Source organism: Siniperca chuatsi, linkage group LG9 (assembly GCF_020085105.1).
Source record: "Siniperca chuatsi isolate FFG_IHB_CAS linkage group LG9, ASM2008510v1, whole genome shotgun sequence".
Lineage (NCBI taxonomy): Eukaryota > Metazoa > Chordata > Actinopteri > Centrarchiformes > Sinipercidae > Siniperca > Siniperca chuatsi.
The window spans coordinates 29449249-29465040 of record NC_058050.1 but is presented as its reverse complement, the minus strand read 5'-3'; the positions used below and the strand labels follow the sequence as shown (position 1 = coordinate 29465040).

Below are 15792 nucleotides of genomic sequence, written 5' to 3'. Positions count from 1 at the left end.
TCTGCATTTATTTGTGTTCTTTTTTGAGCACTTGGGGGAAGTTGAATTAGTTAAACACGCAACATCTGACATATTATGACCTTTTATAAAGATGTTTGGTGAACATGTTAAGGCTGCAACATGTACGTAAACAATACGGCAGGTTTGAAAACATTTGCATGGGGGTTTCTTTTATACGATTTTGAGTAGAAGTTTCCGTGTTTTTTTCTTTTCATATCCAACCCATCTGCTGGCAGGAGTTGATTCAACCAATCAGCTTTCTAGATGTTAAGATCCACACGATCCATTGCTCATCAGCTCTTCTGCTAGCCTGTGGGACTTTTCTCTGTGTAGACCAAAAGAGACATTAACATGTATCTTTGAAGAACCATAATTCCAGCCTTAGCAAACAGTTGCCTATTTATACATCCTGCAGACACAGAACAAAATTAGAATTCATTTGGAGTCATGTTTGTGTCCACCTGATGAATGTAAGTCCAATATTCACTCTCTTTTAGGTCTGGTTTGGTCTCCACCAATGCCTGAGAAAAATATCTTGCTCTTTAGCTGCTAAATGCTCCACTATGTTCGCCTAGTCTCTAACTGTGTGTGTCTGCTGTTTGGTGCTGGGCAGGTAGTGGACGATTTTGACTGAAAACAGATGCCTGCTACGGCTGGAAACCAGGTTGATGAAAGTGATGAGTGAACCAAAACATTAAATTTCGGTCAGTAAATCCAGTCAGTGAGCTGACAGATGTGAATAAGCTCTGTAGAGCTCAGGGGAACTGCGTCGGTGTTAATTCTCTGTGAAGAACCTCATCATTCAATCAATTGTTCATATAAAAATATTGATCACTACAGGTTTAAAGGCAATATATGTAGACATTTAAAATGTTGGTGCCTACAAGGGTGGTATAAAAAATGGAATGAATGATCTGAAAGCATCACACACTGCACCAGTTTTCAACAGGATTGTCTCATTTTTCTACAAACAAAAACATATGCCATCAGAATAATTTGAAAGATGCTAAAATTATGACATGAGTGAAATGTCTTCTCAACAGCATTGAGTGAAAGTTCCACATACAGTACGTAAAGCTGTACAATTTTCTCTTCACTTGGTTTTCTTTTGTGTAGAAACAGGCTGGGTTGGCAAACACAAGCATCCAGTTAACAGTTTACTGATGTCATCATACCTGATTTCTGGGTATTTAAGTTCTCCTCCAAATTCAAACATTTGCTTGTCTCTAACATTTTGTACTAATAACGTGCAAAGTTGCCCAGAGTAGGTTTAAAGCTGAAATTTCTTAAACCAGAAGTACCTATCAGTATGTATAGTAATGGTAAATGGACTGTTCTTGTACAGCAGCTTTCTAGTATTCTGACCACTCAAAGAGCTTCACACACTACATATCACATTCACCCCATTCACACACTGATGGCAGATGCTAACTGCTCATCAGTTAGTCAGCAACTAACTAACTCACACACACACCAAAGGCACAGCCCTCAGGAGCAATTTGGGGTTCAGTGTCTTGCCCAGGGACACAACCTTCTGATTGGTGAACGACCTCTACCACTAAGCAACAGCCGCCCCAATACAATAGTACAGTATATGTGTAGTGCATTTTCACAAAGCTGGAGAATTGATAGCGTAGCTTTTGGTGTTGTTAATTGGTGCACTTCATTAGTTTAGAATGCATGGAAAGAAACCACAGCTGGGCCTGGGAACACTCATTCACTGAAGGCTCCACACTAAATATATTCTCCCCTGTCTCCAGTCTACCATATTTAATGTGACACTAGCACTTTATTGCAGATATAAACAAAATGGCCCAGGGGAATTATGCTGCAGCTTCTATGCATAGAAGTCTGTTACTGCAGATATTATATGAGAAAGACTCAGCCAAAGAGAGCTGGCTGTTTTTTTTTCTTTTTTAAAGTAGTGCATAAAGTAGGTCATGAATTTCAAAACTGCAGATTACCATTTCCACACTCAATCCCATTAATCAACGCTTTCACCATCGAGTACCACCAGAGAAAACAATGAATAAGAGCATGTTACTTTGGAATTAATCTATTAATCAAAAGGCGCATGACAAAGTACCTGTGACACAGCATCGGCGGTGGGACAACATCCAGGGGGTTGTGGTAATGAGCAAAATGCATCCCCAGCCCACTTATCTGGGAAACGCTGGCAGGTTGTGCTGCACTTTAAAGGATTGGAGGTTTTATTAAGAATACGGATTGTGAATATACTGAAAATAGAGTACTCTGACTATGGGTCATGCTAACTTTGCCCTTGCCACCTCTGTAGAGATTCTGGAAATGCAGTTTGGCAAAAAGAATTTACACTGGAGCCTCCTAAAACTTTCCAAATAAACTACATAAATCATTCCAAATAGTTTCTGAGTCCAACTAAAAGTAAACACATAAATTAGTCTTTAGCCTTTTTGGTGTCTAACTACTCATGTACTATTTGTCCTAGAAACTTCATTTCAACTTCAAAACGTACATATCCTTCATGAGATTTATGCTATAATTTTTCTTTATTCTAACAGTTTACATTTCAAACTTAAAAAAATCACACGTAGGGTCTAGAGAGCTGGATTTCTTTCAGCACATCCACTGAATTGTGACAATACTTTGCCTCACTGTTACCTATGTCCAATTCCGAAGTCCGTCACTCTATATTTTTCAAAATATGCTAAATCAATTAATATCTATCTCCATAAGCAAAAGCAAAAAGCTACCAAAACTTACAGACATTCTCTAGATGGTAGGGTTGAGCAAGTGCTTAGCTGAAACAAGTATCCGCTACAGAAAATGTACTTTTTACGAGAATAAGTATCATCAGAGTAAAATGTGACTATATGTACTCGGAAATATAGCAACTTTTATTAAAAATACTTGTTCTGTAAATAGTTCTCTTACTCTTGTGATCAAAAACACTGCTTTGACACTTTTCTGTAAAGACTTTTCTAATAAATATAGCAACTTCTGATCAACCCATATCAATTTCAGGCTTATATTAACAACTTCCGGGTAGTCATGTCTACTTCCGGTTTAAGCACCACCTATGTCCGTATTAAGGCTCGCCCTTTCCAAGTACAGACATGAATATAGATAATTTAGTTGGTTGAACAGATACGATAACGACAACGATGTTTAATGGAAACTCACAAACTTCATAATGAATGATCATCAAGGTCTTAAGACTTTGTTAAACAAATTTGAGGTGGATCTGGTTTACCTGGGTACGAGTAATTGGTAAGAGTAGAGGGCCTTTAACTTCCTATTGCCAGTAGGTGGTGCTATGACTATGACTGAATATTGGCATGTAGATGTCTTCAGGTCAAGACTGTTGTCAAACAAGTGAAGTCTGGAGCAGATTTTAATATGTACATTGAAGTTACAATAACTTCCTGTGTCATGACGAAACATCAACATTTGACACCACGGACACGCTGTTTAACAAAAACTCACAAGCTTCACAATATAGCATCATCAGTGTCTTAAGGCTTTTCTGCCCAAGTTTGAGATGGATGTGCTCAACCTGCTCTTAGTATATCAAAGGATAAATTGTATCATTTCCTGTTGCCAGCAAGTGGTGCTATGACTATAACTGAATATTGGCATGTAGATGTCCTCAGGACAGGATACTCTTATCAAACATGTGAAATTTGGAGCAGATTTGACCATGTACACTGAAATTACAGCAACTTCCTGTTTCTTCGCGAAACATCAAAATTGAACACCACAGACACGCTCTTCAACGAAAACTGACACTTAGTACAACTTTTAATCGCAGGTCTCTAGATTGCACTGCGAAAATTTGAAGTCAATCTGATTAATTCTCTAGGATGAGTTTGTTAAAGTACGGAGCCTGTAAATGGTGAAAAATGGCCTAAATGTGCACATTCAATTCAAAATGGCTGACTTCCTGTTGGGTTTAGGGTTTGGCTCCAACAGGCTTTTCTGTAAGTCGTGGTATGTTACGATTTTCTTGCCTTACCTTTAGCCCTTCAAAACTGCAATTAATTTGAACAAAGAAAAATAATTTATAATTAAAGCTGCAGCAGCGATGAACTGGCCCTCGCACCTGACCGCACGTCTGGCTGCGACGCAGCCTCAGCGTCGTTGCCAGAGGTCAGGCGTACCTCTGAATTTTCACGTGTTCTGGAGTGAAAAGAGTTAAATGTCACTTCCTTGTCCACTCTCTGGCACTAGAGAACACCCACTAATTATATGTAATGTTCCAGTATATCAAGTGTACACTGTTGGGACTCCACTGAGGAATTCATTCATTTTGGTGATTGTTAACTAAGCTTTTGTTAGGAGACTGCATTGTCTTTTGTCCCACAATCCTGAGAGGCAATGAACGCAGCATTGGCCAGTCTGACCTGTGACCCGGATGTCGCCAGGTCTCTTTGGTCATACAGCAGCAACTTGAGAGCCTGCTAGGTCTCTGCACTCAAGTTTGCGCCAACGGCTATTACACAAAGCCTGCCAGTTAAACTCTAAAAGCAACTAAGGAAGTTAGCGCCAAGGTAACTGTAAGGAGGACAACATACAACAGACCGGGTTCCACCCATCTGCATAAACGGACACTGCACAGCAAAAGACTTTCCCTGGAACCACAATTCTTTCCAGCTTGGCTCGTCTACAACAGACTGACCGCCAGCTAACACAGCAGCACGTTCAAGGCAACCCGTTTTCCCTCATTGGACTGGTAATGTAACTTAACTGGACATTATATAGCTCCACATATCTTAAAAGTGTCCTTGGCTAAGCACAGGACTGTTTAGTTTTCATGATGTACATGTACTGATGTGTTTATTGTGTTTTATTGTTGTGATGTGATTTCACTGTTAGGTCTTTAGGTAGCTAAGTTGATGTCAGTTAATGTTATGCTTCACACAGACCGAGTCTAATATACAGCATCAAGGTCTTAAGGCTTTTCTGCCTAAATTTGAGGTGGATCTAGTCAACCTTGGTGGAGGAGTAGGTCAAAGTATAAAACATTTCCTGTTGCCAGTTGGTGGTGCTATGACCAACACTGAATAGTGGCATATAGATGTCCTCAGGGCGGGACTCAAACATGTGAAATTTGGAGCAGATGTGACCATCTACACTGAAGCTACAACAAGTTCCTGTTAAATGGCGAAACATCAAAATTCAACGCTATGGACACGCACTTAAAAGAAAACTCACACTTAGCACAGCTTTTCATCACGAAGGTCTTTAGATTGAACTGAGAAAATTTAAAGTCGATTTCATTAATTTATTAATTCCCCTCCTTGAACCGCCACCTTAACGTGGTGGAGGGGTTTGAGTACCCGAATGACCCTGGGAGCTATGTTGCCTGGGGCTGTATGCCCCTGGTAGGGTCACCCATGGCAAACAGGTCCAGGGTGACGGGTCAGACCAAGAGCGGTTCAGAAGACCCTTATGGATTATTTAAAATCAAGGCCAGTTACGTCGCCCGGATTGGCGCTACCGGGGCCCCACCCTGGAGCCAGGCCTGGGGTGGGTGCCCGACGGCGAGCGCCTGGTGGCCGGGCCCCGTGGGGAAACGGCCACCGGCCGGGCACAGCCCGAAGGAGCGACGTGGGGCCGTCCTCCCGTGGACCCACCACCCGCAGGAGGATCCGTAAGGGGCCGGTGCAGAGATCTGGGCGGCAGTCGAAGGCAGGGGCTTCGCCGACCAGATCTCCGGACACAGAAACTGGCTCTAGGGACATGGAATGTCACTTCGCTGGGGAAGGAGCCTGAGCTTGTGCGGGAGGTTGAGCGTTACCGGCTAGATATATGTCGGCCTCGCCTCCACGCACAGCCTGGGCTCTGGAACCCGTCTCCTCGAGAGGGCTGGACGCTCCATTTCTCTGGCGTTGCCGGGCGGGAGAGGCGGCGGGCTGGTGTGGGGCCTGCTCATAGCCCCACAGCTCAGCCGTCACGTGTTGGAGTTTACCCCAGTGAACGAGAGGGTCGCGTCCCTCCGCCTCCGGGTGGGGGACAGGTCTCTCACTGTTGTGGCGGCCTACGGGCCGAACAGCAGTGCAGAGTACCAGGCCTTCTTGGAGTCCCTGGGAGGGGTACTAGACAGTGCACCACCCGGGGACTCCGTTGTTCTACTGGGGGACTTCAACGCCCACGTGGGCAACGACAGTGACACCTGGAGAGGGGTAATCGGAAGGAACGGCCCCTGATCTGAACCCGAGCGGTGTTCAGTTGTTGGACTTCTGTGCTGGTTACAGTTTGTCCATAACTAACACCATGTTCAAGCACAAGGGTGTCCATCAGTGCACGTGGCACCAGGACACCCTAGGCGGGAGGTCGATGATCGACTTTGTTGTCGTATCATCTGACCTCCGCCGCGTGTCTTGGACACTCGGGTGAAGAGAGGGGCGGAGCTGTCAACCGATCACCACCTGGTGGTGAGTTGGATCCGCTGGCGGGGAGGAAGCCGGACAGACTTGGCAGGCCCAAGCGTGTCGTGAGGGTCTGCTGGGAACGTCTGGCGGAGCCCTCTGTCAGCAGGGTCTACAACTCACACCTCCGGGAGAGCTTCTCCCAGATCCCGGGAGGTTGGGGACATTGAGTCCGAGTGGACCATGTTTTCCACCTCCATTGTCGATCGCGGCGGCTCGTAGCTGTGGTCGCAAGGTTTCTGGTGCCTGTCGCGCGGCAATCCCGAACACGGTGGTGGGCGCCGGAAGTAAGGGATGCCGTCAGGCTGAAGAAGGAGTCCTATCGGGCCTTGTTGGCTCGTGGGACTCCCGAGGCAGCTGACAGGTACCGGCAGGCTAAGCGTGCTGCAGCCCGTGCGGTCACAGAGGCAAAAACTCAGGACTGGGAGAGGTTCGGAGAGGCCATGGAGGAGGACTATCGGTCGGCCTCAAAGAAATTCTGGCAAACCGTCCGACGGCTCAGGAGGGGGAAGCAGTGCTTCACCAACACCTTGTACGGTGCGGGTGGAGAGCTGTTGACCTCAACTGGGGATGTTGTCGGACGGTGGAAGGAATACTTTGAGGATCTCCTCAATCCCGCTGTCACGTCTTCCGAAGAGGAAGCGGAGGCTGGGGACCCGGAGGCGGACTCATCCATCACCCTGGCCGAAGTCACTGAGGTTGTTGGCAAGCTCCTTGGTGGCAAGGCTTTGGGGGTGGATGAGATCCGTCCTGAGTATCTTAAGTCTCTGGATGTTGTGGGACTGTCTTGGCTGACACGTCTCTGCAACATCGCGTGGCGGTCTGGGACAGTGCCTCTGGACTGGCAGACCGGGGTGGTGGTCCTCTGTATAAGAAGGGGACCGGAGGGTGTGTTCCAATCACAGAGGATCACACTTCTCAGCCTCCCGGTAAGGTCTATTCCAGGGTACTGGAGAGGAGAATTCGTCCGATAGTCGAACCTCGGATTCAGGAGGAGCAGAGTGGTTTTCGTCCCGGTCGTGGAACACTGGACCAGCTCTATACTCTCCATCGGGTGCTCGAGGGTTCATGGGAGTTTGCCCAACCAGTCCACATGTGCTTTGTGGATCTGGAGAAGGCATTCGACCGTGTGCCCCGGGCGCTTTGTGGGGAGTGCTCTGGGAGTATGGGGTCCGGGGCCCTTTGCTAAGGGCTGTCCGGTCCCTGTATAACCGGAGCAGGAGCTGTGTTCGCATTGCCGGCAGTAAGTCAGACCTGTTCCCGGTGCATGTTGGACTCCGCCAGGGCTGCCCTTTGTCACCGGTTCTGTTCATAATTTATATGGACAGAATTTCTAGGCGCAGTCAGGGGCGGGAGGGTGTCCGGTTTGGGAACCACAGGATCTCATCTCTGCTGTTTGCAGATGATGTCGTTCTGATGGCTTCTTCAAACCAGGACCTGCAGCATGCACTGGGACGGTTTGCAGCCGAGTGTGAAGCAGCTGGGATGAGAATCAGCTCTTCCAAATCTGAGGCCATGGTTCTTGACCGGAAAAAGGTGGTTTGCTCTCTTCGCGTGGGTGGGAGTCCTTGCCCCAAGTGGAGGAGTTTAAGTATCTCGGGGTCTTGTTCACGAGTGAGGGACGGATGGAGCGTGAGATTGACAGGCGGATCGGTGCAGCGTCTGCAGTGATGCGGGCGCTGTATCGGACCGTTGTGGTAAAGAAGGAGCTGAGTCGAAAGACAAAGCTCTCGATTTACCGGTCAATCTACGCTCCTGCCCTCACCTATGGTCATGAGCTTTGGGTAGTGACCGAAAGGACAAGATCGCGGATACAAGCGGCCGAAATGGGCTTCCTCCGCCCGAGTGGCTGGGCGCCCCTTAGAGATAGGGTGAGGAGCTCAGTCACACGGGGAGCTCGGAGTAGAGCCGCTGCTCCTCCACGTCGAGAGGAGCCAGCTGAGGTGGCTAGGGCATCTGATCCGGATGCCTCCTGGACGCCTCCCTCGGGAGGTGTTCTGGGCATGTCCCACCGGGAGGCGGCCCCGGGGAAGACCCAGGACACGCTGGAGGGACTATGTCTCTCGGCTGGCCTGGGAACGCCTCGGGATCCCCCCGGAGGAGCTGGAGGAAGTGTCTGGGGCGAAGGAAGTCTGGGAGTCCCTGCTTAGACTGCTGCCCCCGCGACCCGGCCCCGGATAAGCGGAAGAAGATGGATGGATGGATGGATGGATTTCATTAATTCTCTAGGAGGAGTTTGTTAAAGTACGTAGCCTGTAAATGGCGAAAAATGGCCTAAAAGTGCACATTCACTTCAAAATGGCGGACGTCCTGTTGGGTTTAGGGTATGGCACCTCAAAATTTTCGTACATGTAGGTGAAAGGTAGGCTGGGGGCTGCATTTTTGTAAATTTCAAGGGGGCGCTATAGAGCCATTTTGCCCCACCCATTTCCAAAACCCATAAAATATAAAATTTTTCACCAGTCTTGATGAATTTCACAACGTTTTGAGGACCTTTAGGCCCTCAAAAATGTGATTCGCTGAAGCCCCAGACTATACCAGGAAACAAAACACATCCCTTTTGACGTGTGTGCCAAGTTTCGTGAGTTTTCCACTGTCCTTTGAAGGCTAAAAGTTATTAAGGGGCACTATAGATCCGACGTGCCTTTCAATTTATTTATTTTATTTATATAGCGCCAATTCATAACATAAGTTATCTCAATCCACTTTTCTTATAGAGCAGGTCTAGACTGTACTCTATAATATTTACAGAGACCCAACAAATCCCACCAGTGGCAAGAAAAAACTTCCTTTTAACAGGCAAAAACCTTGGGCAGAACCAGACTCAATGGTGGGCAGCCATCAGCAACTATCTGTCTGCCAATCTTAACCGTGGCATGCGGTTAGGGGCATTATAGAGTCCCCTGGCAACGCCTGAGCCCAATTACTGCAGAACTTAAACTCAAATTTTTCGAGCATCCTAAGCCCCTCAATAATGCGTTTAAAGGGGAAGAATAATAATAATAATCCCAGGGCCCTAAATAATAAAGTTCTTCAGGGCACTACTCTTAAAGAAGAGAAATGACAGCCAATCAATTGACTGTCTCATAAAATATACTAAACTATCAATTTGGAACTCTGATTACAGTTTTTTCCAGTTGCTAACAAGCATTGTTCAATACTGAAACCACATTTTCAAAACTCTTCACACAGTTAGCGAAACAGAAGTCAATGCAGACCAAACTGTGAACCATTTTTCATTGCTTTCAGACAAAATGCATTCAGTGACCACACTTTTCAAAATTCAGGAACTCTTTTCCCATTTGTACTCCATAACATGCAAAATGCTATGTATTTTCAGCACATTTTTCTAATGCTAACACACTGCATTCAAAATGATTAAAAACACATTCAAAACAGAATGGTGGCAAATTCCAAGCATTTATGCAGTAATTATTTTACAATATTCTCAATTTTATAGCCAAAAATTAAAAAAATAATCATTACAAGCTAATTGCAATTTTAGCTGAAATTCCACCCAGGTGTTCTGCCTTAGTCTCATTACCATGATTTACAGTTTTTTCTAATGGCTTGAGCACATTTTTTGTTACTATTGGCTATTTTTGCAAAACTCTAAACATAAATAAGAAAACCCTTCACCAAATCAGCAAAACATTTTAGCTCTATTGCAAAAGCTAGTAAACCTTGCTTAACTCTTCAAACATTCGTAAAAATGGTATTTTCGTATCAAACAGTTAACACAAGCCATCACATTAATAAGCACACAAAGCGCCAACTACACACTGATGGTATGAATAAAAAACACATCTGGCTTTTGCTTTCTCTGTGCACAAGCTATGTCAGTTTGAGGTCATACTTTTGTCATAGTTCAGGGATCATACAGGGATCCAAACTTCAAGTACTGGTGTTTATTTACACATATCAAAACAAAACAACAAGTGTTTTTTTCCAAGACAAAACACAAAATAGTAATTTCACTGAGGAAAAAAAAAAATCAGTTTATATCGTGTCGTCTCTCTGGGTCCGGCCACAAAATTTCGTCTACATCACATGCCATGTCCTCTAGTCCAAGGCACCGGGGAAAATATCTTCTGGAATGCCGTATCCAGGCCTGACATGATGCCTGGTCAATATCCCCACATGCCTCCTCCATTGCCTGTAAAAGGGCTATGCATTGATGGGGATGACGGTCATAGACCTTCCAGCGCCAGGCAGAGAAGAACTCTTCAATTGGATTCAAGAATGGAGAGTATGGGGGGAGGTTGAGTACAGTGAAGAGCAGGTGATCTGTAAACCAGTTGCGGACGAAAGCAGCCCTATGGAAACTAACATTGTCCCATATGATGACATATCTGGACTGCTCTGGTCTCTGAACATTAGTGAGCATGTCATGTAAGGTGTCCAGGAATGTAATAATGTGTGCAGTGTTATATGGGCCTAGGGTTGCATGATGGTGAACAACACCATTTTGACTAATAGCTGCACACAAAGTTATGTTACCACCACGTTGTCCTGGGACATTGATTATGGCACCGTGTCCAATAATGTTCCTGCCACGTCTCCTTGTTTTAGTGAGGTTAAAACCTGCCTCATCCACAAAAAGCTGCTCATGACCCATGGCATCTGCCTCTAGCTCCATCACTCTCTGCACAAGACAAAACAAATGCAGCACAGCAGGCTCATGCACAGTACTACAGTATGCACTTCCAGATTCAGTACCAATGATACTATAGCATACCTGCACATAGTCATATCGCAGTTGTTTTACACGTTCACTGTTTCTTTCAAAAGGGACTCTATAGATTTGTTTCATTCGGATTCTGTTGCGGGCAAGTACACGACTTCGTTTTTCTCCAATTGCTGACACACAATTTTTCAAACTAGTCTGGTTTTATCAAAACACTTAACACAATTCACAAAACCACACATCCAAACTGCAAAATACCTCATATATCCTGCAAAATGAAGCACTGCAACCAAAACTACACATAGCATTATCAAAATCAAACTTTTGCATGAAATGGCACACATTTCATTCATATTACCAGATTTTTGCCTAACCACCTACACACTGTTGGGCATAATGAAAAGCACCCCCATCTTTAGTATGCTTTGCCATAATACTAAAATATGTATCAGATTGTTCACATGCACAGAAATATTTGCAGATACACACACATGCTGTTGCAATATTTTTATTTTTTTCCCTTCACTACAGTAAACAAGTCAGTGCAACATATGCACAGCAGATATATTTACATGGGACTGAACAAAAATATTCTTACAAAAAACAGTAAACTGAAAAAGAAAATTTCTGAAAAAAATATATTACAGTAAAAAAAAAAAAAGGCAAGAAAAATAATTAGGCAGCATCTTGCCGCACAGCCGGGTCTGGCCACAACGCCTCATCAACATCACAGGCAATATCTTCCCTTGCCAGACATCGAGGGAAGAAGCGTCTTGAGTGCCTTATCCATCCCTGAATTGCACCCACATCAATCTCATCACATGCCTCTTCCATGGCCTGCACAAGAGGCATGTGCACAAAGGGCTGCCGGTCGTATACCTTCCACCGCCATGCCGAAAAGAATTCTTCTATGGAGTTCAGAAATGGTGAGTATGGTGGGAGGTATTGCACGAGAAATGTTGGGTGATCAGCAAACCAGTTTTGGACTGGGGCTGCACGATGAAAGCTCACGTTGTCCCATACTACAACGTACCGGTTTCTTTGATGGTCTGCATCATTCATACGCTCTGGTGGTATGAGAATGTTGTGAAGTCTGTCCAGAAATGTGAGAATATGGGCTGTGTTGTATGGTCCAACGTTGGCATGACAGTGGAGGACACCATGCATATTGGAGATGGCAGCGCACATTGTGATGTTCCCACCATGTTGGCCAGGAACATCTATAATGGCTCTGTGGCCAATGAGGTTTCTCCCCCTTCTTCTGGTCTTTGCTAGGTTGAACCCAGCCTCATCTATAAAGATGAACTCATGTGGGATTGCATGAGCATCCATTTCCAGTACTCCCTGAAAACAAAGAACAAAAATCAGTCAATATGGTGTTATCCAGTACACTGGGAAACAATGTTGCGTGTAGTGTACTGTAGTCAATATAGTACTTACATCCACATATGCTCGTCTGAACTCTTTGTTTCTTTGAGAGTTTCTCTCAAACGGCACCTTATAAAGTTGTTTCATTCTGATTTGGTTTCGCTTGAGAATGCGAGCCAATGTGGACAGACTAACTCGCTGAATGTTGTTGAATAAGGTGTTGTCTTGGATGATGTGGCTTTGAATTTCTCGTAATCTGATTTCATTATTTTCCAAAACCAAGTTTACAATGGCAGCTTCCTGTACCCCGGTGAACATTTGGCCCCTTCCTCCACCATGGTGTCGTCTCTCAGTCCTTTAGAAAAAATAAAATAAAAATATATATAGGGCTTAGACAATGCAACAATATTTTCCCCCACAGTAGAGTACATTGTACAGGAAACAGTTCATGAATGGCTGATGTCATACACTAAGTAAACAGGTGTCACCCAACTGATACACTATGACATGGGGTATACTACATGTGTACTACATGAAATTTTGGTTACATACCTGTTCTCCAGTCTAAAGGTCCGGATGACAGAGGCGACACTAAAACGGCTCAAGTTTGGCTGCACTCTCTGTCCAGCCTCACGCATTGTCAGCCCATGGTTGATGACATGATCTACTAAGGTTGCTCTGATTTCATTTGAAAGTGTTTGTCTTCTTTGGCCATGAACTCCTCTACCTGCTCTACCCCTACCTCTCACTCTTCCTCCCCCTCTTATTCTCAACCTCCCTCTTCCTCTTCCTCTTCCTCTCTCTGCAATGTCTTCCATTGTTGTTGTAAAAAAAAAAAGGTTCTCACCTGTGGTCTTTTCATAGTGCTTACATCCTGATTGAAGTGTTAACAATTAGCCATTGAGGTGTTTGGCCAGGTGGCATATGTAATTGGCCAATTAGCTCATGTAGTGTCATTTTGAATGGCAGTGTTTTGAAATGGCAAACATGTGACTTTATGTCAGATTGTTGTGTCTTATGCAGAGAACTGTGTTCATTGCATTTAAAAAGTGCGATTTTGAAATGCAAAATGCAATTCTGTAAAGTAACAACTTCAGTATTTTTACATGTATGGTATTGTTGTGTTTCACATTAGAGTATGGCAGTGCTACAAAACTTAGTGCAAAGTGACTGTACTAACCGATTTTCATTTCGTCCTTATGATGCTTGCTACAGTGTAGCGGCTCAAGTTAGGCTGAACCCGTTGGCCAGCTTCCCTCAGGGTCATTCCATGGTTGATTGCATGGTCCACTATTATAGCTCTGATGTCATCAGTAATTCTATTTCTTACTCTTCCTCTTCCCTCTCCTCGTCCTCCTCTTGCTCTTCCTTGTCCTCTTCCTCTAACTTCACCTCCTTGTCCTTGTCGTCCTCTCCCTCTCGCTTCTTCACCTTTGCGTCCTCTTCCTCCTCTTCTTCCTCCTACTTCTTCACCTCCACGTCCTCTTCCTCTGCCTCCTCTAATTCTCACTCTTCTCACTCTTCCTGCTCCCTCCATGGTACTCCACATGGACTGCTTACCTGTGGCTTATTTATATTGCTTAGGCTGATTGCAAAGTGAACTAATTATCTAAAACAGTTTTCACATGCGACAGTGTGCCAGACAGTTGGCAAAATAGTGTAAATAATAGCCATACATGTGTATAGTTTTGCTAGGAGTGTGTTAATCATTTGGAAATTGAGTGTAAAGCAGTGAGTTGTGTTTACCGTTCCGCAAAAAGAGTGCTGTGCAGTTGATTGTACCTACAGTTTTGCAAAGTGTGTTACAAAATTGCAAACTGAGTGCAAAGCAGTGTTTGTGCTTTTAGTTTTGCAAACTCAGTGAGTGGTTTTGCTATAAGTATTAATAGTTTTAGAAGTTGTGCTATAAGAATCAGGGTTAGGGTTTAAGCATTCAGAAAAAAATATAGTATAAAAGGGGCTAGTTTGGAACAGAATTTGTTGGCCAATATGGATCAAAGAAGAGCAGTTCAGAGAGGGAGAGTGCGTGGAGGACAAAGGAGAGGAAGGCCAAGAGTGGTGATCTCTGATGAGATAAGAGCAACAATTATTGACCATGTAGTAAATCATGGTCTCTCTTTGAGAGAAGCTGGTCTAAGGGTGCAACCGAATCTGCCACGTTCAACAGTTGCATCAATAGTACGTATTTTCCGACAACACAACAGGTGAGATGAGCATCCCTTAATGATAACTGAATTACACATTACAGTAAAATAAAATATAATGTGTACATTTTTACACATATTGACATTTTGAAACCTATTACAATACAGTAATAGTTGTGATTTACTGTAGGATCCAAAGGCTGCCCACGAGAGGAGGGAGAGGCAGAATGCGCAAGAAATTGCCATTGTGGATATGGTAATTGCCAACAATGCAATAAAACTGCGGGAAATTCGGGAGAGAGTGCTGGCAGACAATGGCACTTTTGAAAATGTGAATATGGTTAGCACAACCATAATTGCCAGAGTCCTAGAGAAACATAAAATAAGGTTGAAGCAACTGTACACTGTACCCTTTGAGAGAAACAGTGAACGTGTGAAAGAACTCCGGTATCAATATGTCCAGGTAAGATGTCTGTTCAGTAACCAAAAAGGGTACATACACATTGATGCATAATGTCAATTACTGTGAAACTGTTTGCAATTTAGAGGGTAATGGAGATGGAAGCCAGACGAACTCCACATACTTTTATCTTTGTGGATGAAGCTAGATTCAACCTGGCAAAAACACGATGCAGGGGAAGAAATGTAATTGGACAGTGAGCGACTGTGGAGGTCCCAGGCCAAAGGGCAGCTAACATCACGATGTGTGCAGCAATGTCCAATGAAGGTTTGCTGTTACACAAACCAACTCATACAGAGAGGCTTCGTTTCTAAATGACCTACATATTCGACAATCAAATCAAATCAAACTCCCCTTCCTTCATTGTTGTGTGGGATAATGTGGCATTCCACCACTCTGCTGCAGTCACAGAATGGTTTGCGGCACATTCCAGGATGTCAGTATTATACCTGCCTCTATACTCCCCTTTCTTAAACCCCATAGAGGAGTTATTTTCTGTGTGGAGGTGGATGGTTTATGACCACCATCCACATGACCAGATGACTTTACTGGAGGCAATGAATGCAGGGTGTGGAGACATTTCTCCTGAAGACTGCCAGGAATGGATTAGACATTTCAGGAGGTACTTTCCAAGATGCATTGTCAGAGACGACATCAGATGTGATGTTGACGCGAACTTGTGGCCAAATGCAAGCGAGAAAGCAGACTAGAACCATCACAGTA

The 15792-nt window shown here is 44.5% G+C and overlaps 1 protein-coding gene across 1 annotated transcript; it reads right to left on the bottom strand.

Annotated features, from left to right (window-relative positions):
* Nucleotides 1–11772: 11772 nt before the first annotated feature.
* Nucleotides 11773–13186, bottom strand: LOC122881522. Its single transcript, XM_044207803.1, has 4 exons — nt 13018–13186; nt 12538–12820; nt 12109–12441; nt 11773–11934 (listed from the first exon to the last, which is right to left on the bottom strand). The coding sequence occupies exons 1-4, from the start codon at nt 13101–13103 to the stop codon at nt 11773–11775; spliced, it is 864 nt and encodes a 287-aa protein (XP_044063738.1). The 5' UTR covers nt 13104–13186.
* Between the last annotated feature and the right edge of the window lie 2606 nt (nt 13187–15792).